Raw genomic sequence first — 23,063 nt, forward strand, 5'->3', positions numbered from 1 at the left:
TTCAGAGACTTACATTCCCTTACCAATATGCATTAACTTCCTGAGTAACATCTTAACTTTAACAGGGTACAATAAACCACTCTCTAAAAACAGATTTATTCTTTTCAAATCAAGTTTCTGATGATTTTCAAGAGCTCCTGTACCATACAGCAACACAATTCCTACTGGTGTACTATGCTACCATAACACACCTCATACTGGCAGGGCAACTGTCAAAATTAAGATGACTGGGATCATAGGATACTTTGGGTTGGAAAGGATCTCAGGAGGTCTCTAGTCCAATGTCCTGCTCAAAGCTTGGTCAGCTCTGAGGACTGATCAGGTTTCTCAAGGCTTTATTCAGTCGGGTCTTGAAAAATCTGTAATGACAGAGACTGCACAATTTCTCTGTATAGAAAACGGCAGGATTTTCTTTTTATTTTATTTTTTGCATCCCAAGATCTGAAGGAAGAATGGGGACAATTAGGTTATGTAGCACACAAACACTGAGTAAGAGACAGTCTACATGCTAATAATTTAATTCAGATAAGACATAATTGATAATAAAGAGAATGATAAGCACCAGCAAAATAAATGCAACAGCTACAAGTCCATATGATTACACAGACTATAGCTATATGCAAAAATCATCCAGCTTTTAGGGGGTTTATCACAACATATATTGAACTGACCGAGTATTTTGGATTTAAAAAAATTGTACACTTTTTGTATTTCTTCCCAAATTGGTAGTCAGAAATATTTATTTTTCAATTTTCCACCACAACAGAAAAAAATAGACAGAATTTCACTTCAATTCAGATTGAAATTCAGCTTTTTATTTAGCACTGACCAATGTGAAATTATTTAATTTTATTTACTTTTGAAATATGAGAAAATTTTCCATGAAAAAGTGTACTATTCAAAAGTAATTTATTAAAAGACTGCATATGTTTGTCTATTCTGGAAGCAAACGTATCTTAACATAATTAATATTCTTCGCCAGCCAGTTGCTAGTGTAAGTTGCCAGCACATTGTGGCAACTGTATGATCCTATAGCTGGATCTTTGAGAGGAAGTTGAAAGAAGATCCAACAGTCAATTATTCAGCTGATCAGCAGAACTGGCCAGTCTTTCTTGGACTGGTATTCCTTGTTATAACCTCTTTTAGTATTTACCTCTAATCTGAGGACCATGAAGCTCATTTTATATACAGCTTTTCCTCTCTGTTAAATCCTTGCATACTGCCAATACTGAACTATTTCTGTTGTCTCAAACCACTTAGTCCCAGCTTTGGGGTATATGAGGTTCAAAGATTTCAACAATCCTCCTCACATTACTGCCATTTCCTTTTCTTCATGATGAACTCCCTTGTCCTCCCACACTTCAGCCCCAGATGCCCCGATCAGTCTGGTTTCGTCTTCTGATTTTTCCCCAGTAAGCATCTTTTCTTGATGTGTACAGAATATTAGTTGTTCATCAGTATTTCATGATGAAACCCGAGTAAATGAACACAAAAGTACATGCAATGTTCTAAGAGATTGTATAACATAACATTATTCAAGACTAAAGGGTAGAAAAGCACATATATCATTCTCTCTTTTGTTATGCCTCATATTTATAGGGGTTTAGGTGAATTCTAGAAGAAAAATCTAGTCCACTGAAATGCCCCTGTAAGACAGCTCTTTACATGTTTTCAATATGTTTACAATTTTCACACTGTATTTAGCAAGTTTCTATCACATTATGTGCAAAAGTGCCGTTGTAGGTTTGAAAAGAATAACTTTGACTCTCACACCCACTTCCCTACAATCCACAAGCAGAGTAACAAACAGAACATATGCTCCAGGGGAACATCTGACCGAATTTAAGTAACGCAAATGTTAATCTTTCCTTCTGATGTCTGTTCTACAGTTTAAGAGATCTTGCTACTCCCTTATTTATAGTATATGTAAGTACAACCTAATGAGTGGGGAACAAGGAATAAAATTCATTGCATCTTTTATCCTAAAAAAAAAAAAAAAAAAGCCCCAAACACTTTATGCCTGGGTTTAATATCTTCATGTATCTATTATTAACTTGCTCTACCTACTATATAGGAATTAGTTCCAAACCTAGTAACAGAAGTGAATGGGATATTTCACAGAATCATAGAATGGCTGAGGTTGGAAGGGACCTCTAGAGGTCATCTGGTTCAACCCCCCTGCTCAAGCACAGCCACCTAGAGCAGGTTGTGCAGAACCATGGCCAGACAGCTTTTGACGATCTCTAAGGATGGAGTCTCCACAACCTCTGTGGGCAACCTACGTTCAGTCACTCTCGCAGTAAAAACAGTGTTTCCTTATGTTCAGAGTTTCCTTATGCTCCTGTGTTTCAGTTTGTGCCCATTGCCTCTGGTCCTGTCGCTGAGCGCCAAAATAGCCTGACTCTGTCTTCTTTACCCTCTCTCTTCAAATATTTGTTCTGTTATCCTAAATACGTTGTAACTGTATTATAATGCCAGCCTAAACTGATCAGACGTTATTGCACATGGAGAACATGCACCATATTCAATATTGTGAAATGTGGCCTATGCTTTGGAATTTTCCAACCAAAGAGTTATTTGGGCCAGAAAATACTGTTTTGTCAAAACTGAAATTTTCCACGAGAATTCTCATCTCTTACCAAAGATGAAATAACTCTGGTCAAAATATGACCAGCAAAAATAACATGAAAAAAGACAATAGTACTTCCAGATGTTATGCAAGAAAAATCTCTCCCAAATTCTCTTGCTGTTCCATTGTGTATAAACAATTAAATATTCACTGGACCAGACAGAGAGAAAGAGAGATGATCCAGAAGTCTAATTTAGATTATGTGTTACTCCTGTTGAGAATTACGGACTGTTGCCCATAATGTGATGAGGAAACATCTTCACTAAAAAGCTCTTGGGTTTCTCATGACACGGAATAGGAACATTGTTTTAGAACTCAAATATCATATGTCAAAAAATGTTTTTCACTATCTTGTAACATAGTCCTAGCCACTCAAATGTTTTCCAAAATTGCTGTCCATACATACAATGGGATACAAAAATCTGCATTGATCAGGAAAAGATTTTGGACCACAGGACAAACTGCTTTGGACCACAGTAAGTCTCATACTGATTTATCCACAGGGAAGATGAGTCCAAGAAAGAAAGTATGCTTTCAGCTCTCCCTTATTGTGAGAAAGACTGAATTGCAGTCACACTGCTTGAAAGACTGTTGCCTTTTACAGGACTGTAGTTGCTGTTTATGAAAGGCAATTTGCTTAAGAGAGAACTGCTCCCTGAGGATATAAGAACCAGATGCTACTGCGGGAATTTATGTATTTTCCTGCTTGTGGATAAGACTGCTGCTGGTGCCTTATTTGCCAGCCAAATAGAGCACCTGTCTTATGCATAACTGATGACTGCACAGCCATCAGCTGTGAGTCCAATGTTGATCCTGTCACGATATATCAGATACATTTTATGTGTTCTTTACTAAGCAGTTTAAGTATTTAAAAATAAATAAAATTACAAACCATTGTCTTTTTTTGACCTGAGTAAATATAAAGTTACTACAGTTCTAAACATATAAAACAGGATTTAGTGTAACACCTGTTAAGTTTTGGAAGCTTTATGAGTAAAGAAGCTTTGAAACAGCAGATAGAAATATGGAAGCCCCCGTTCCTGGGTAAACCGCAGTTTTGTGGCAAAGTCAGTAACACTCAAATAAAAAAGCTGAATCTTCCAATGGAGAAACTGAGAGGCAACCCCAGTTCTCAGAGGCACAGGCTGCTAAAGCTGCTGCTTCTCCTGCAGGCAGAGATATCTGGGACTAAACCTCCTTCACTCCCATGAGCCTTCAGCCCACAGAGAATCAATCTTATCATACACATTTAAACTTGTGACTAGCTAGAGTGGAGTTATTCAAGTCAGTAATTATATGTCAATGAATACTCATGTATTCTGACCCTAAAACATCAGGAAAATATGACCTTCAAATCTCACCAAAGACAAGAAAAGATTACTTGAAGAACTGTTTTCTTTGGAGATGCCAGGTACCTACAGTTCCAAGGGATTTCAGCAGGAACTGCAGATGTGGTCAACCACCAAAGTAATTTGATCTGTTGTGGTATCTCATGTTTGATTTCTCCTTGATTAGTGTATGTATCCCAAGATATATTGCTTCCTTTTCACCAGGAGGGGGACAGCCTCTCATGGGAGATAATATCTGACCATGAATTACAAGACAGAGAGGAGAAAATGACCAAGATAAATCAATGAAGATATCTGAGATTTCAACCAAAAAAAATTTAAATAATTTTAAAGATTTAAATTTTATTAAAAGTTTTTTAAAAATTAAGTGGATTGTTGTTAGTTTTGTGTTATATGGATACCTTCCTTCCTATTTCATAACCCTTTCTAAATATTTCTTGGGGGAGAACGATGGTTTGGTTCACAACAGGCAAGTAAAAAAACCCAACATCTACTACTCCAATCACCTTAGAAGGCTCCTTCTCACCTGAATAGTTTGGTTATGGATATGGATTAGAGGAGAGACCTACACAGGTGATGTACATAGTAGGCATCTGCTGCAGACCACCTTAGCAAGAAGAGGAGGTAGATGAACCCTTCTTCAGAGAGCTGGAAGATGCCTCGTGATTGCAGGCCCTGGTACTTGTGAGAGTTTTAATCAAAGGAGAGCCTCCTCAGAGGACAGGAAAAGTCCATTCCAATGCAAAGCAAGTCAAGCAAGTGTGGCATAAGGCCAGCTTGGCTGAACACAGATCTCCTGACCAAGCTCAAATACAAAAAAGAAAGATACAGAAGAGGGGACAGAGCACTTAAGTGGAACATAGAGACATTTCCTGAGCATATAAGAATGGAGTTAGAAAAGCCAAAGCTCAGATAGAGTTGAAACTACTGAGCAATGTAAAGGGCAAGAAGGAGGCTCTTGTAAGTACCTTGCCAGCAAAAGGAAATGTAAGAAAAATGTGGGTCTGTTGTTCACTGGGGCAGGGGAACTAGTGACCAGGGACATGGAAAAGATCAAGGTACTCAATGTCTTTTCTGCCTCCATTTCCACTGAGGAATGTCATTGGAAGGCTGCTTTATATCATCTTCAAAGGTCATGGTAACCCTGGCACCTGATGACTGGAAAAAGCCAAACATCACATCCATCTTTAGGAAGGGCAAGAAGGAGGATCCAGGGGATACAGTCCAGTCAGTCTATCCTCAGTCCCCAGGAAGATTATGGACCAGTTCCTTCTGGAAGACTTGTCCACACATGAAGAAAAAAAGGTGACTGGGAACAGCCAGCATGGATTTATCATGGGAAAATCATGCCTGATTAATCTGATTGCTGTCTCTGACAAGATGACTGGCTGTCATTCTCTTTTATTCAGCACTGGTGCATATCCGGAGTATTGTGTCCTGGTTTTTGGCTCCCCAATTCCTGAAAGACATCGACATACTGGAATGAGGTCAGTGGAGCACCACCAAGCAGGTTCGGGGACTGGATTACATCATCTACAGGCAAAAGTTGGGAAAAAAGGGTTTGTTCAGCCATCAAAAAGGAAGGCTAAGGGGTGATCTTATTGCTGTTAACAATTACCTAATGGGAAGGTGGAAAGCAGATGGAGCCAGACTTAGAAGTGCACAGGGATAGGATGAGAGGCAAAAGACACAAGTTGTAACACAAGGAATTCCAGTTACATAAATGGAAAAAAGGTTTTTACCATGAGAGTGGCCTCTCTGGTCAGTGACCGCTGGAACAGGTCTCCTAGAAAGACTGTGGAATCTGTCCTCGGAGATACTCAAAACTCAGCTGCACAAGATCATGGACCACATGACTTAATTGGTACTGCTTTGATCAGGAGTTTGGATTAGTTGACCAAAGGTGTGAACTAACTTCCTTCTCATGCTAAACATAGTACTTACGTTTGTCCCTTTTCAAAAAGTTAGGAGAAGCACTGATAGAAGCACATGTAAAGCACATATGTCCAAGTATCTTATATCTTTACTTTAGCAGCATCTAAAGGCCTGAGCATGAATGGTGCCTGTCTCAAACAAACACTTGTGGGTGTGTCGTGGTTTAATCCCAGTCAGAAGCCAAGCACCACACAGCCGCTCCCTCACTCCCTGTCCCGCTCCCCCTGCTCCCAGTGGGATGGGGAGGAGAATTGGGAAAGAAGGCAGAACTCGTGGGTTGAGATAAGAACAGTTTAATAACTAAAGTAAAATATAATACTAACAATAGTAATAATGAAATATAATAATACTAATAATAATAGTAATGAAAAGGAATATAACACACCAAAAAAAGCGGGGGGAGGGGGGAAGAAAAAAACCAACAGTGATGCACAATGCAATTGCTCACCACCCGCTGACCGATGCCAGAGCCGCAAACCGCCCCTCCTGGCCAACTCCCCCCTGTTTATATACTGGGCATGATGTTCCATGCTATGGAATATCCCTTTGGCTAGTTTCGGTCAGCTGTCCTGGCTGTGCTCCCTCCCAGCTTCTTGCACACCTGCTTGCTGGCAGAGCATGGGAAACTGAAAAGTCCTTGGCTTAAGATAAGCGCTACTCAGCAACAACTAAAACATCAGAGTGTTATCAACATTATTCTCACACTAAATCCAAAACACAGCACTGTACCAGCTACTAAGAAGAGAGTTAACTGTCCCAGCTGAAACCAGGACAGGGTGACAGTCACAACTTTAGAGGGACTGTGGAGTTTGGACTAGTTGACCTTCCCATATCCATTCCAACCTAAACGGAATAACATTATCCAAACAAGCTACCATATAGTACCAAACCATACCCTGCAGAGATAACTGCTCAGCACAAAGCAATTATAGAATATGTCTACACATTCAGAAGTAAGTGAAGGCAAGCCTTCCCATGTGCCGAGGTGACCTGAATTGATGTGACTGTATTAACACATCACCAAGTTTTAATTAATTCTGAATAACTCTGAATACAGTTCTGCCCCAGTTTCAAAATCTAGCCAAATATACTTCTTTTGAGTATCTGTTCACAGTGCTGCATTGCACAAGTGAGAAAGAGCTACTCAGAAGCAAGTGTACAGTGGGTATAGGAGGCTTGCATGGAGTGGTATAGTACAGGACACAGAAATGAAGATACGCAGTGTTGAAGACCCCCATCCTCTACAATATATATTGGTCAGAAGAATAACTAGTTTTGCCAGTTTGAATATCAAAATTATTCCTTCATAAAATGGCTAAAAGTTCTCCAGACTGCTAAACACAGTACCATGTTTTCTTATATTTTGAAAATAAACCAGTAACTTCTGCTTTACATTGTGTTGTTTACTTTATGTAAACACTGAATGTCATTAAATGTTAAGAAAAAGTGCAACTGTAAACACTCATTAAGAACATATCAAAAATTCACAGAAGGGAAAATATCTCAATGTCAAATGTTATGAGTATCTCTTAGTACATCAATAATCAAGAGTTATGATGAAACTTTTGTTTCAACTTTGCCCTTTTCAATACTTAATCATTACACATACGCATTAGATAGTAAATTAAAGTATTACTTACTGTGTTCTACCCTGCATCCTCATTATACTCTGAAACACCCTAAAACAGTGACAGTATGAAGCATGTGACCTACTTACTGCAGTTTGGCTGGCTGTTTCTCATCTCACAGAGAGAAGGTCCACAGGGATCAGGACAGGAAGTACATCTCTGGTCTCCCTCCTGACAGAGGGTTTGGCCTGAGGAAAACAGAAATTTACTATTCTAATTATTTACCTGACTAATAAAAATTACTGGAGTGTAGTGATGAGAAAATACAGAGTTTACATTACAATTAAGTATTTCCTTCACGTAGTTGAATAAGTACCCTACAGCATTTCAAGTGCAGTAAGGAAGTGTTGTTAAGGAAGAAAAGTGTGCAGCACTGTCCAGATGTCACTTTTCTTTACCTCTGTGTTTAACATAAGAATTTATATCCCAGTTTCTGAATGAGAGGTATGGATCTCTGAAAGCCATTTACCATGATCCTCTGGCAGAGTATGGAAAGTCATGTAAATCATATTTCAAAGGGAACAATAGGTCCTAGCTGAAAGAGAATACCCTCTGGCAATTATTCTTCAGTGCCATTCAGTTGATCTGCTTCTCATTTTATGATTGTTTTGGTGGACAATAAAAACCATCCTGAAGAAAGGTCATCAGAGCTGAAGCTTTATTGTCCTTCTTTGGCTCGTTAAAAACAAACAACAACAACAAAAAGAAACTCAAAAAGGCTATGGTCCTAAAGATGGAATTCAGAATAACTAAAACTAGCACTTCATCAAAAAGTTTCTGAGCACATTACCTGGGTAGTTAGTTTCTCTGACAAATCCCTGGACTTCTCTCTGTCTCATAGTTGTGATAGCTCCTTTCCAAACCATTAAATTCTCTCTTCCATATGACTTTTAAAAAATCAGTCATTTAATTTACTATTCTGTACACAGAGACTGAACAGTTTGGATTTTATCATCTCATCCTGTTTAAAACAGTTTATTGCAGCTATTGCTTAGTGTTTGTATTGCACTACTGTCCACAAACATTAATCATTTAGTCATGGCATCCTTATGTTGGGCATACAGAAGATGCTGAAGAAACATCTTGTTTCAATGACCTTGACAACAATCTTGTCCCAAAGAACTGACGATGTAGTCACATCTGTTCATAATTACGTGGATTTACTTCCCTTCATACATGTTATATATTGAAGCAATGGAGGTACTTTCCTTTGCTGCAGCAATTGACTGTCTTATTTTACAGGTGCATCTGATTGCAAAATGGAACTTGAAAGGTAGGGGAAACCTTTTGACTTTTAAAGCTATCACAATCTTTACATTAAAATTCATTTTTAAAGTTTGCTCCAACTCCTTCTTATCCCGTAGTGGAAGAGTTTCTCAACTCTTTAAAAATCCCTGTGCTACAGTGTAGATTCTTTTGATCCTAGCACAGTCAATGCTGAATTTCTATAAACACACTCTACCCTGTCTTTTGAAGGGATCACAGAACCAGCTGTGAGTACATCTATATCAGATTTCTATTTTTACAGAGAGCAGTAATGTTAATAGATGCCATATCTTAAATTTCCTTAAGGTATGTAGCGAAGGAGACTATTTTTCTCATTCGGATATGGATGAAGCAATGGTCATTTGTAATCCCTATATGTATATACTTGTACTATTACACAAGGTCCCTGTATTCTTATATAGGCAAGTGGCAAGTCACTACATCTTGACCTCAAATTTCTATGCTGATTTCACATATTTACTGTGTTTGTAACAAAACCAACACTCCAGATCACTTCAGCCCTAACTTCACTGCCTCTGCTAGGCATATCCAAACTGTTTGATTTATAGAGCAGAGAAGTCTTTGTATTAAGTGTATGTCCTATTACTTTTTCTGTAGTTGCTGAAATGAACAACATACATAAGAAATACAAAAGAAAGTTACAAACAAGAATTCTGCCTTGCTTTTACATGGACTTTGCAAGGAACTAAAGAGGAATAATCCAAATGATATCCAAATTCTGCCTACACATTCTCATGCAAATTTAGGACGGTTAGGATATGGTTGCATAAAAGAAGAATTTTGCTCTACACAATATCGCAAAATATTAGACAGAGGTTTTTGCACACTGAAGAATGCATAATAAGAACAAGGAAAACTTTCATATTTAAAAGCTTTGCAGTTTAATGCTAAGCAGAAAAATCTTTTAGCATATAGTGAGATCATTGACTACATAATTATCACCTCATCCTACTCCTCTGCATTTAGTATCCTTGAATCTATATCTGTTCATCTTACCAAAAAAAGATTTTTAACCATTTCTTCAACATCCACAGAGGCAAAAAGCAGGGAAAACAAAACACATCACTGACTTCTAGCCCAGATCCTGCATCCACGTTTTCAGTGAAATTCTCTTTTACTAGTGATAAACAAATTTAAGAGGCTTCAGTTGGGTGAATTTTAAAAGTTGAAATGGTTGCTTATAGAATGCTCTAAACAGTTTTGTACTTTTCAATTATCCCTTCTCCTGCCTCATCTCTTTTATATTAAAAATTATAGTTTCATTATTAGCAAGAGAAACAGAGGATCACGGAATTCATAGAATAAGATTGAGGCTGGACATCAGGAAAGACGAAGAATAAAAACTGAGCATTTTGTGAGATTGCACAGTCAGAACTAAGGACATAACTTGGTCCTCGGTTTTTAGATTGCCACAGTCAGTACTGGAAGAAATTTCGTGCAAGACCTTTTTGCAACGTCAACATTAATTTTGAAGAAGAATAACGGTAATTTCTGTGTTTCAACTTCTCAGTTATTTTTTGGAATGGAGATATTTAAATTGGAGTAGGAAGATCCCGAGAACTTAATATGAACAGAAGGGACTGAGTAGACACGCTTATGAAAGGATTTCTTCTAGACTGGTTTCCTAAAGAAATGAGGCTTATGTAATCACACTGTGTGTTTATCTTATGATAACAGATCTGTTCTACTCTAATAACTTTTGAATAGGTTGCCCTATTACCACTATATCTGACAGCACTAGAGTTTTCTAAATAAAGTGAATTACTTCAATTTCTTAAAAATAAGATTCATAAGAGAAAGAAAGACATTAATAATTCTCACATTGAAGGAAAGGCTGCAATCTGAACCTATACCTTACCAGAAACAAGAGAATTACACATGAAAAATACCTTCAAATGCTGAAACGATCACAACATGACAACATCACTTTCTGAGTGTCAAAATGTACCACAGGACACAAGTCTCTGGGAAACCAAGTTCCAGGGCTCAATAAACTGCCTGGTTTCCTTTTCTTTCATACAACCCATCATGACACAGCTACTACATAGCTGTGAAAACTTACTTTCTCATATATTTTCCCTTAGACACACTAAATCATTAGTTTACTTATGAAAACATCCTTTCTCTGATTCCCAAGTTCTGATGAAAAAAGGATTTTCATGAGAAAATTCCTCCTCATACGACACCAATTCCTGTGATAGTAGCTTCTAATTGCTGCAGACAATGTGAATATTTATTAATTTATTTCAAGTAACAGCTGATCATTGCAGATAACCAAATACTATGCTAAATATCACCTCCATTTCTTTAACTTTTTATATTTTTAAGGACTAATAAAACTCTGGTTACAACTTCCTGTGTGAAAGCAGACACCAACCAGGCTTAGCAAGTGTTATTTGAAAGGCAAAGAAAGTAAATTTGTCAGACAGGTTTAGCTAAAGGCAATTCAGAACAAAGCAGTCAATAGTAGCTTCAGTAAGAAGAATAAAATGAGGGATAGCCTTACTTTCGCTGCAGTTTTCTTCATCACTTCCATCTTTACAGTCATTATCTCCATCACACTGGAATGCACTAGGAATGCACTGCCCATTTCTGCACTCCACCAGACCCTGACTATGACATGCTAGAGAGAAAAAAAAGATGATATTCTGATCAACTTAGGTTAATGAAGGTCTTAATTATTTTTTAACATCATCTTGAAGTTCTTTTAGGAGGAACTGATAACTCTGCTTAGCACTGAAGATCACTAAACATTTTTCATTATATGTAGGCTATGTTTTCAATAGCCTACAGCTGTGCTGATCTTTAACTACAGGGACTGAAACTATGTACGTCAGGTATTAGCAACAGGCTGAGACGAAGGTTCAGCTTTTCCAAGAAAAAAACCCCACATCATTTTTACTCATATAAAAATTGCCACCTTTTCTTTGCCCACTTACTTACACTCCTTTATTGAGATTAGGTTCTTAGATTTCAGGGAAAATTGTAGGATAGTGGTTGCAAGGTCCAGCATGGACTGGCAGCAAGAATCAAAGCAGCATAAGCATATGTCTTATGAGAACCTTAATCACATTAAAACATGTGCTAGTTCCCAAAGACTTGATTTTGCAACCTCAGCAATATTCTAGTATAGTTGTTTTGCAGATATACACCATCATCATTGGAGCAGACAGAAGTCCAAACTCTGACAAGGTGTGATAGGTCACATACAGACACATCAGAAAACTGTCACAAACTCAGAAAGCCTACAGTTTAAGAGATTATATACATTCATACATTACTCTTTAATGGGAAGATTACAATTAACAAAAAGCTAATTCTGTAATTAACAAGAAGCTGAAACACAAGGCAATGCTGGTACTTCTCAACAATGGCAACAAATGTTTAATTTGCTGCAGCTGTCTACCAGAAGGGACATTTGTCAAGTGCGAACTTCTGAAATCAAGTAAGCTTATAGTTTTGCCTTACAAGTAATAAGTAAGTATACTACTTATCTTAAAGTTTGGGTTTTATGTTTAAAGAAAGAAAAAACTAATTTAGAGATTAAGGGAACTTACAGCAATTGATTTCATCTGATTTGTCTATACAGTCATGGTCACCATCACATACCCAATCAGCTGTTATACATCTCCCATCTCCACACTGATGATGCGTCACTGGATTACAATCTAAATAAAATGCAAATTTGAGGACAAAAAAAAAGATGATAATTTAACATTTGTATAATTTATATTATTGATCAACTGTTCTATGCCTATAAGCTAATCATTCTTACTAATGAGCCATTTTGCATTAGTAAATTACAGTAAGAAATCTGCTGTACCTGCAGATTTTTTTGCAGATGGTAGTTACATATGTTCTGAATTCTATTGCCTATATAGACAGTGATGCGCTCATTCCTTCTCTCAGGTGCACAGTTGTTTCCATTTGCAAATAAACAAGTTTCTAAGATTTGTTAAGCAAATTAAAAGATCTTCTGGCTTCCCACCTCATGGAATGATTTTCAGTTAGCCAACATTTTCAGTTGCCATCAGAGAAAATAATTCCCTACATTTATCTTTTTACTAAGAAGTTAAAAAAAAAAAAAAGTTTCTCAGCTGCCATATTTGGCACTTAATCAGAAACTATGTTTTTTGCATACACTCAGAATTTTCCATAAGAACGATCTACAACTATTCCAGTCTTCATCTTATTCTTTCTATCCAAATGCTTCCACAAATAAAGAAAAGCATTCTGTCGAGCAGGTTGACTTTACACCAAAATAAACAGGGAGCACAGACACAGTCCAGTCTGCCAAATCTCCTATGAAACCCATTTATAGCCTATACAAAAAGTTAGGTCTTAAATTTTATCTAGAAAAAACTATCTCAAGATAGGAATTGTAGGAGTCAGATTAATGTTTAGAAAAGTCTTTAATCAAAGACAGTTTATGAAAAAAAACACAAAACAACCAAAACTGACAAAAAGTAGTGAAAGATCTTAGACTATGTTTAATTTGGAGAAGAAACATAAAACAAATCTCAGAAAAAACTGTGCCTTGATTTTTAGTCTTGAAATTTTCTGTGCTTTTCCTTAGAAAAGCAAAAGAAAAAAAGTGAGAAATAATATTTTAACTTTTAAAGAATTATTTTAGAGCACTTAATATTTGTCAGGTGTAGTACCAGGAGCAAAAGTTAGAAAAAACAAGGCCTTCAAAGTTTTCTGATATTTACATCTGAAGATTATTCTTTTTTATGTCAAAACTTCATTTTTTTCCTATGAAAGTTAAGTGTAGGTAGAAAGACAAATATAAGGAGGCAGAACATACAAAGCTGATTGAAAACAGAATTTGATCATCAAAACATACAAGTTCACTATGAAGCTTATGTAAAAACAGCTCAGCTGTAAAACAGTTGGCATCACCAGTGTGTAGCCTCTTATGGTTTGCTTTAATCTCAGTCAAATTCAGCCAAGTTAGCAAGAAAGCAACCATAACATCTTGAATTAGTTTAAAACAAATTGCAAATCAGAATATTTCTTCAAAATACCACTACCTTCAAAATTTGGATTAACCCACAACTCTCCTTTAAACCTTTTCAAATTGCATATAGAATTTGTGAGCTGTTTTTACTTTACCCAAAAAGAATAACAGCAGGATATATTAGTCTTTTAGTAGTTTAAGGAAAAAGATTGCTGGCTTAGGCAATACTGCTATCTTAAAGACTTCAGAAAAGCATAAAACTTTCATTTACCACAGTTTTGTTCATCGCTAAGGTCTCCACAGTCATCATATCCATCACAAACAAAGGTATAATTTAGGCATTTTCCTGTGTTGCAACGAAATACATCTTCACTGCAGTCTACAAAACAAATTTTTGTAAAATGTTAACGTGACATTGGAACATTCATATAAACTATGAACACTGGAATGTATTGACTAAAACGAGATTAAAGATACCCTACAATTTACACGTCTGCATTAATATTCAATGTGTACCAGTTTATTAGAATCTAATATGGAAGAACAAGAAAAATCAAAAGCAATTTTTAGACATTTTTATTCTGTTCCTACCAATTGCTTTTTTGATCAATACCATGAGGAGAAAGTGCTCTGGTTACACATATGGACCAAAATGTTTAATTAATTTATACACATAAAGTTCTTGCGAACGGTTATGGGTTTCATCGGCTAGATTACTAGGACAGTCTTGAGCACCTGATGTGGCTATTAGGTGGAGCTGAAGCTTCTAACAGCAAAATCAAGATCCCCAGACCCTGCTTTTGAGCCTGCCTTTGATCTTACAATGGTTTCAAATGAGCTTTATGCTTTACACAGTTTTGAGCTCAGAATTTGGCCTGATGCCGTCTCATCAAGGAATTCTTAGCACTGTCAGCACTAAGTGGGTTTAGCTTTTCTTTCCACGGCTGAGGCCTTCAGCAAAGCCCTGATAAATGTTCTCCGAGAATATCCAAAATGCTGGAATAATATCAGGTTCAATAAAAACATGGAATCTACGTTGTAGATAGGAAAGGGGGTAGGAAAGAAAATAGGGTTGGTGGTGTCTGGTCCCATTAGTAATAACTTTTGATTGCAAACACACAGTTGGGAAGTGGGTGACCTAGTTCCACTACCTTCCTCTAGGCTTTTCCTTCACATCTGGCTTTTCCAGGGAGAATGCCAGGACATAGAATAGCTGGATGGACAATCCTTCCTTCCTGTTGAAGCTATGCCACTGGAACCAAGGAAGTTCTTTGTGCCCTTTCTTACTGGGATATGTGGGCATTTTAAATGAGCTCTTTCCTGGACAACGTACAGATTGCTCAGAGATGCTCAGCCACTAAACAACAGAATCATGCTACCGCTTGCTTCTCTCCTCTTGGCATGTGACTCCTGTGTTCATGATTGCACAGTGGTCCCACTTAGAAAGAAGGGTGTCCTTCTAAGTATATTACACACTGAAGGGTGCAACACTCTCCCAGAAGGTGCACTGGGGTTTCTAACCCTCCAGATCAATGTCAGCCAAGTGTTCAACCTCCTAGGTGACTGCTCTAACTTTAAGTTTCTCAAGGCTTTACCAACCTCAGCTCTAGAACTTGAACATGAATCACTTCTTCCCCTTCCCCCACAGAAGCATTCATGCTTTCTACAAGTTTCACATCATCTTAAGAAGTCTAAACGGAATTTATAGCACAATGCGAAGGACAACGCTTCAGGACATAAAGTTAAATAATATGGCTGAGCCATGAGCTTTGTAGTCAATAGTTAATTTAGCTTTAAAAGAACAAAAGGCATGAAACAGTAAATACCAAAAACCCTAAACTAAATGAAAATATTTAAGTTCTAGTTTCATGTAAGCAGAACAATAGCCAGCTGAGAGTAAAATTCTAAACATTACTTGTTTTGAGTATGCAACAGCGTGAAGTACTCTGGCAACCTTTATCCTTACTGATTAGTTTGTAACTGACAGTCTCTGTGCTTCCATTGGTCCTCATGGAAATGAAACAAAGCTGTCTTTTTCTATGCTGTTTCCTCTGGATGAGTTTACTGTTTAATGTCCATCCATACCCCCATTCCTGTTTACATTCATACCTCTGTAGCTGTAGCAGTGTCCTTTAGGGTATGGCAGCTCTCAGGCCCCCACAGACAGGGTAAACAAAAAGAATACAAACTTCCTTGCAAGGAAATAAGAGTCATTTGATGAAAATCTAACAGTCTTAACATACATTTTCTTCAAGATACTGGCAATAATATATAGTATAGGGTAGCTAGTTACTTCCATCAGAATAAGATGAGCACTTTGCAGCTGCCATTTGTAAAAGGCTCAGCTTAAATTTTGTTAACGATGGGACAAGCCCAGTTCTCATAAAATTAAATACAAATTCCTATTCTATACTCCACTAAGCACAAATAAAGCCTGGTCAATCTTCTGCATTCAGCAACCCTTTGATCTCTGTTCATGCATACCCTGTTTTCACCACTTCACTATTGCATCATGTGTCCTTCTAACCATGAATCACCTCAGCCCAACACTCAGAGGCGGTTTTAGGAGCCCTGCATTTTAAAGGTCTATGTTTAAAAATATATGTGCAGACTCAATGTACAAATTCTGCCACTTCTAGGAGCAAATAAGACCCTAATTCAACAAGACGCTCTGTTTTGGAGTGTGGCATGCAGTGGCACATGCGTGTAAACATTTTCTTTTGTATTTTATTACTAAAATGGTCTTCGTCTTGTTCACCCTTTGTGAACAAGTATGACTGAGAAAGGCACATGAGGAGGAAGAGGAAGTGAGTGTACGTATTAGGGAAGTGTGTGTGTAAGTGCAGCCAGAGGGATGTAAGAGAGCCTGTTGCATTTGGCGCATTACGTGTAAAACTTGCTCATCAGGATCCTTCACTCTCTCCATTATGTTCAGGTCTCTCTGGTACTGAAGAGCCCAGAGCTGGTCATAGTAATCCAGGTGTGGCCTCACCAGTGCTGAGTGGAGGGGAAGGATACTTTTTCTAACACAGCCCAAGATACTATTAGCCTTCTTTGAGGCAAGGGCACGTTGCTGGCTCGTCTTCAACTTGGTGTCCACCAGGACTCCCAGGTCTTTTTCTGCCAAGCTGCTTTCCAGCTGGGCAGTCCCCAGTGTATATCGGTGCAGGGGGTTGTTCCTTCCCAGGTGCAGGACTCTGCACTTCTCCTGGTTGCAGTTCATGAGGCTCCTGTCAGCCCATTTCTCCCGCCTGTTGAGGTCCCTCTGGGTGGCAGCATGACCCTCTGGTGTGACAGCCACTCATCCCAGTTTGGTGTCATCAGCAAACTTGCTGAGGGTACACTCTGCCCCATCATCCAGGTCATTAATAAAGATGCTGAATGCATTTGGACCCAGTATTGACCCTGGGATACATTGCTAGTTACTGGCCTTCAAACAGACTTCATGCCTCTGATCGCCACCCTCTGGGCCCAACCATTCATTCAGTTTTCAATCCACCTCAATTTTCAATCTATCTCATTAACATATATCAGAATGAAATGAATTACTGTGACTCCAATACAGTGTACAGCTGAGAGAAATCTATTTCTCCCCCCCCAAAATTAATTATCAGCACCGTTATTGTCATCCCTGAGACACCTATCTGTTTGCATGCAGTTCTATGTTATGTTACAGCTTTTACAGAGTAGAGGAGGCAGAGCAAGAATTCAACAAAGAGCGAACCTAAAGCACATCAGAGACTGAAACAAAGCTGGAAAAGGCAGGAAACAAACACATGGACAGGGCTCCAGTGTGATAAAGAAACTTCCCAAGGGCAAAAGAACACAGAACAGAATTCGCTGAAAAAAAAGAAAGTTCCTGGGTTGACTGAAACCAAGCCCAAAGACCCAACCTTCAAGGCCACAGTCAGCAAAGGCAGTTTTGTTTGTAGATCCTTTCATTTCTATTCTGCGTCATCAAGTTTCTTTCAGTTTCTCTTTTAAAGGGTTTTTTTTTTTTCTTTTAAAGGGTTAATTTTTTCTTTTACATTCTAATAAAGCTTGACCTTTTGAGTTTAAAAGCCTTTTAATCTCATTTGGGAAGTAACTGTAATGAAAAGATTCTCCTCACAGCTCTGACCGACTCACGGAGATTGTGAAGAGTCTCATATAGTCTTTTCACAAGACTCCAGCAGTAGAAATACTTGCCTTTCTGTGTAATTTTTGCTCCTAAACAATCTACTGCTATATAAATTTGTTTGCTAGAACAGAGTCCAAATATTTTTCTCCATCTATATTGCCCACACTCTTTGTTTACGATTCTCATGCAGACAAAATAGCTCCCCAGCAATCAATGGAGCAGAAATTAGACTAGAAGTGAGCCATATGGTTATACCTAGTTATCCTCTTCAATGCATTAATGCTGTTTACTCTAAGCTAAATCTGCTGCTATTGTTTCATATACTCCATTACCCCCATCCTCAAGGTTAACAACAAAAATTTGAAAATAAATTTCGCACTAGATAAAACTTTCCTATGAGCAAATATAGTTTGGACTTAATAAGAAGGGAACAGCTTTTCCATGTGTTGTTCTGGGTCCCATTAAACACTGGAAAGCTATGTATAAGCACTAGCGGTCAGAAGTCAGTTTATACAAAATAGAACAAAGCATAAAAATTAAAATTTTTATTTTCTTTCTCAAATATTGCTAAATATTGCCAAATATTTAATCATTAAATGGTGAATAGCAACTCAATTTTGCGGACTACTGAATATTTTCATTATTACGGAAATGTCAGTCACTGGGAAAGTTACTACTGAACTATCTTGAAGCTGAACTGAAACACCTTATGAATGAGCCTAGGATAAGACTTAAATTTGATAGCATGTACTTTGATCGAAGGAGAAGTGTTTTAAGAATTAAAAAATCAATCATTTCATAAATTTAATTATGAATTCATCATAAAATTATAACCTTCAGTTATCTATAATGATCCCTACAGGAATAAGGCAGTTTCTTCAAACTACTCACGCACTTAAAACTCGCATACTTTGGCTGGACTTGAGGAAAATATATTTTTAGGGTTAATAGTCATTTTTTGCCATTTATTTTTCATTGATGGAAGTTTAGTAGTTTTGCTTTTTTCTCAACAGAAGAAACCTCTTCATTCCAATGAGATTAAGAAAATAGCTGCCCTCACACATGGCTGTGGCCTTTGTCAGAAAAGGGGACATGAACTGTCAGGACGCCTAAAGGTCTCTTCTTTGTAGCACTCTGAAGAGGGAAGATAATGAAAACCAAACCAAATATCCCAAATTAATGCACCTTTAAAGGTGTGTTTAACTTAAACCAGGAACAAAACACTACTGTGCAAAACTCATAATTTTAGGGTTATTACTTGGCAACAAAAATGACTAGTACAAGGTAACAGTAAGGTTGTCCTGAGTGTGTTAATGGTGTATTTCCATGCCTTAATAAGTTTTGGTAAAAACGTTCTTCTAATTGTGGTCAGTCACTGAGGTGAGCTGCTCTGGCCTGCTCCGGAGCTGGCCCGATCTGCAGCGGAGCAGCAGATCTTGGCGCACAGTGGGGTCTCCTGAGGCATGGAAACACCAGGGGTTTCCACCCTACCGTACGCCTACGGTATCCACCCAGCAGAAAGCTATTTCCTCTGCACTTGCCAGAATGGATGTGGCAACCCAGACAGACCTCCAACAAAAACACGAAGCCACCCAGGTCTCAGGCTGCAGGGTGTGCCAGAGCCTTTCACCGGTAACGGACGGCAGTAGTGAGAACAGCTGTGTGAGGCGTGACCAAGTGGATGATCTGCTCAGCTTGGTGGCAGAGCTACGAGAGGAAGTAGAAAGGTTAAGGAGCATCAGGGAGTCTGAGAAAGAGATAGACTGGTGGAATCATGCTCTGCCCTCCCTGAGACAGAAACAGGAACAGCCACCAGAAAAAAAACAAGATCAAAGGGATCTCGTATCCTCCCCTCGCCAGGCAGAAGGCAGTAGCTTAAAGGAAAGGAGTGAATGGAGGCAAGTCCATGCTTGGGGCAGCAGGTGAACCCCCTCCTTGCCCACCTCACCTTCCCAGGTGCCTCTGTACAACAAGTATGAGGCTCTGGATGTGGAGGGCCAGTCAATGGATGATGTGGATGATGGCCATCTACATCAGAGGTGTTGCCAAGGTCAGAAAGGCCTACCCTCTGTATCATGACGACCTCCACCAGGCAGAAAAGACAGGTTATAGTTGTAGGTGACTCCTTTCTGAGGGGAACAGAGGGTCCAATATGCTGGACAGACCCTCCTCTTAGGGAAGTCTGCTGCCTCCCTGGGGCCCAGGTTAAGGACGTCACTAGGAAACTTCCTGGTATGATCCTCAGACTATTACCCATTATTGCTCTTCCATGTGGGTGGCAATGAAGACGCAATGTGTACTCTAAGGGCAATCAAAAGAGACTTCAGGGCCTTGGGAGGGTTGGTAAGGGAATCTGGAGCACAGGTAATTTTTTCCTCTATCTTTCCTGTTGTGGGCAGCGACACTGGAAGAAACAGACAGACCCAGTCTATTAATACATGGCTCCATGTCTGGTGTCACCGCCACAATTTTGGGTTTTTCAATAATGGGATGGTCTACACAGCACCAGGCCTGCTGGCGTCAGATGGGATTCCCCTTTCTCAAAGGGGGAAGAGAGTCTTTGTTCACAAGCTAGCGGGGCTCATTGACAGAGCTTTAAACTAGACTTGAAGGGGGAGGGGGATAATATCAGGCTTGCCCATGACAAGCTGTCGGACAACACACCAAGATTAGAGTGATGGGGTGCTAGCGAGGGCCCTCAGCCTGTTGCTCTGAGACGTGCTGGGTACACTGGAGCACACTTGAAGTCTTACAGAGATGAGCCAGGGGCTCCTCAGGTAATAGGAGCCAACAGGGGAACACCAGTGAAATACCTCAAAGGAATTAAGGTCTGTTCCTCTAAGAAGGTGACACGGCCGACGGCCCAGCTGAAGTGCCTCTACACCAACGCATGCAGAATGGCCAACAAACAGGAGGAATTGGAAGCCACCATGCTGCTAGAAAGCTGTGACTTAGTTGCCATTACTAACACTTGGTGGGACGAATCCCATGACTGGAGTGCGGCTATCGATGGCTACAGGCTGTTCAGAAGGGACAGGGGAGGAAGGAGGGGCGGAGGGGCTGCCCTCTATGTCAAGAAATGGATAGATTGTGAAGAGCTGTCTCTGAAGAATAGCCAAGAGCAGATTGAAAGCTTATGGGTAAGAATTAGAGACCAAGGCAACAAAGGGAACCTTGTGGTTGGTGTCTACTACAGGCTGCCTGATCAAGGGGAGCCTATTGACACAGCCTTCTTACTCCAGATATAGGAGGCACCATGCTCACAGGCACTCATCCTGCTGGGGGACTTCAACCACTCCAACATCTGCTGGAAAAGTAGCACAGTGAGCTATAGGCAATCCAGGAGACTCCTGGAGTGCATTGAGGACAACTTCTTAAGCCAGGTGATAGACAGCCCTACCAGAGAGGATGCAATACTGGACCTAATGGTCATCAACACAAGTGAGCTAATCAGTGATGTCAAGTCTGGAGGCAGCCTGGGCTGCAGTGATCATGCACTGGTGGAATTTGCAGTCCTGAGGGATATGGGGCAGGGAAAGAGTAAAGTCAGGACCCTGAATTTTAGGAAAGCAAAATTCCAGCTGTTCAAGGAGTTAGTCAATAGGACCCCCTGGGAAACTGCCCTCAGGGACAAGGGAGCAGAACAGAGCTGGCAGATCTTTAAGGATGCTTTCCATAGAGCGCAAGAGCTCTCGATCCCCAGGTGTAAGAAATCAGGAAAGGACAGCAAGAGACCAGCATGGATGAGTCGAGACCTGCTGGTCAAACTAAAGGGCAAGAAGGAAATGCACAGGCAGTGGAAGCAGGTACAGGTGTCCTGGGAAGAGTATAGGGATGCTGCCTAGTTGTATAGGAACGGGGTCAGAAAGGCCAAGGCGCAGCTGGAGCTGAACTTGGCAAGGGATGCAAAGAATAATAAGAAGGGCTTCTATAGGTATGTCAGCCAGAAAAGGAAGGTCAAAGAAAGCGTACCCCCCAATGAACACAGCTGACAAACTGGTAACAACAGATGAGGAGAAGGCTGACGTACTCAACAACTTTTTTGCCTCAGTCTTCACTGGCAACCTCTCTTCCCACACCTCTCGAGTGGATGGACCACAAGACAGGGACTGGGGGAGCAAAGTCCCTCCCACTGTAAGAGAAGATCAGGTTCATGACCACCTGAGGAACCTGAACATACATAAGTCTATGGGACCTGACGAGATGCATCCCAGAGTTCTGAGGGAATTGGCTGATATACTTGCCAAGCCACTCTCCATGATATTTGAAAAGTCATGGCAGTCAGGTGAAGTCCCCGGTGACTGGAAAAAGGGAAACATTGCACCCATTTTTAAAAAGAGTAGAAAGGAGGACCCTGGGAACTACCGACCTGTCAGCCTCACCTCTGTGCCTGGAAAGATCATGGAACAGATCCTCCTAGAAGCTATGCTAAGGCATATGGAGAACAGGGAGGTGATTCGAGACAGCTAGCATGGCTTCACCAAGGGCAAGCCCTGCCTGACCAACCTAGTGGCCTTCTGTGATGGAGTGACTACGTCAGTGGACAAGGGAAGAGCTACGAATGTCATCTATCCAGACTTCTGTAAGGCCTTTGACACAGTCCCCCGCAACATCCTTCTCTCTAAATTGGAGAGATAGGGATTTGATGGGTGGACTGTTTGGTGGATTAGGAATTGGTTGGATGGTCGTATCCAAAGGGTAGTGGTCAACAGCTCAACGTCCTGATAGAGATCAGTGACAAGGGGTGTCCTTCAGGGGTCTGTATTGGGACCAGTGCTGTTTAATATCTTCATCAATGACATAGACAGTGGGATCAAGTGCACCCTCAGCAAGTTTGCAGACAACACCAAGCTGAGTGGTGCGGTTGACACTCCTGAGGGATGGGATGCCATCCAGAGGGACCTGGACAAGCTCAAGAAGCGGGCCCATGTGAACCTCACAAGGTTCAACAAGGCCAAGTGCAAGGTCCTGCACCTGGGTTGGGGCAACCCCCAGTATCAATACAGGCTGGGAGATAAAAGGATTGAGAGCAACCCTGAGGAGAAGGACTTGGGGGTACTGGTGGATGAAAAGCTGGACATGAGCCAGCAACGTGCGCTTGCAGCCCAGAAAGCCAACTGTATCCTAGGCTGCATCAAAAGAAGCGTGGCCAGCA

General features: G+C 39.9%; 1 protein-coding gene across 2 annotated transcripts in view; it reads right to left on the reverse strand.

Moving 5' to 3' along the window:
• Nucleotides 1-23,063, reverse strand: part of CORIN (corin, serine peptidase) — a 168,710-nt gene that overhangs the window by 48,949 nt on the left and 96,698 nt on the right. For both annotated transcript variants that reach the window (XM_050896226.1, XM_050896225.1), the window contains exons 7-10: nt 14,060-14,167; nt 12,386-12,496; nt 11,335-11,451; nt 7,631-7,729 (exon numbers count right to left, since the gene is read on the reverse strand). In XM_050896226.1, the coding sequence (XP_050752183.1) occupies nt 7,631-7,729; nt 11,335-11,451; nt 12,386-12,496; nt 14,060-14,167 (435 nt within the window). The remainder of the gene's footprint in view (nt 1-7,630; nt 7,730-11,334; nt 11,452-12,385; nt 12,497-14,059; nt 14,168-23,063) is intronic.

The sequence above is a fragment of the Gymnogyps californianus genome, chromosome 4 (assembly GCF_018139145.2).
Source record: "Gymnogyps californianus isolate 813 chromosome 4, ASM1813914v2, whole genome shotgun sequence".
Taxonomy (NCBI): domain Eukaryota; kingdom Metazoa; phylum Chordata; class Aves; order Accipitriformes; family Cathartidae; genus Gymnogyps; species Gymnogyps californianus.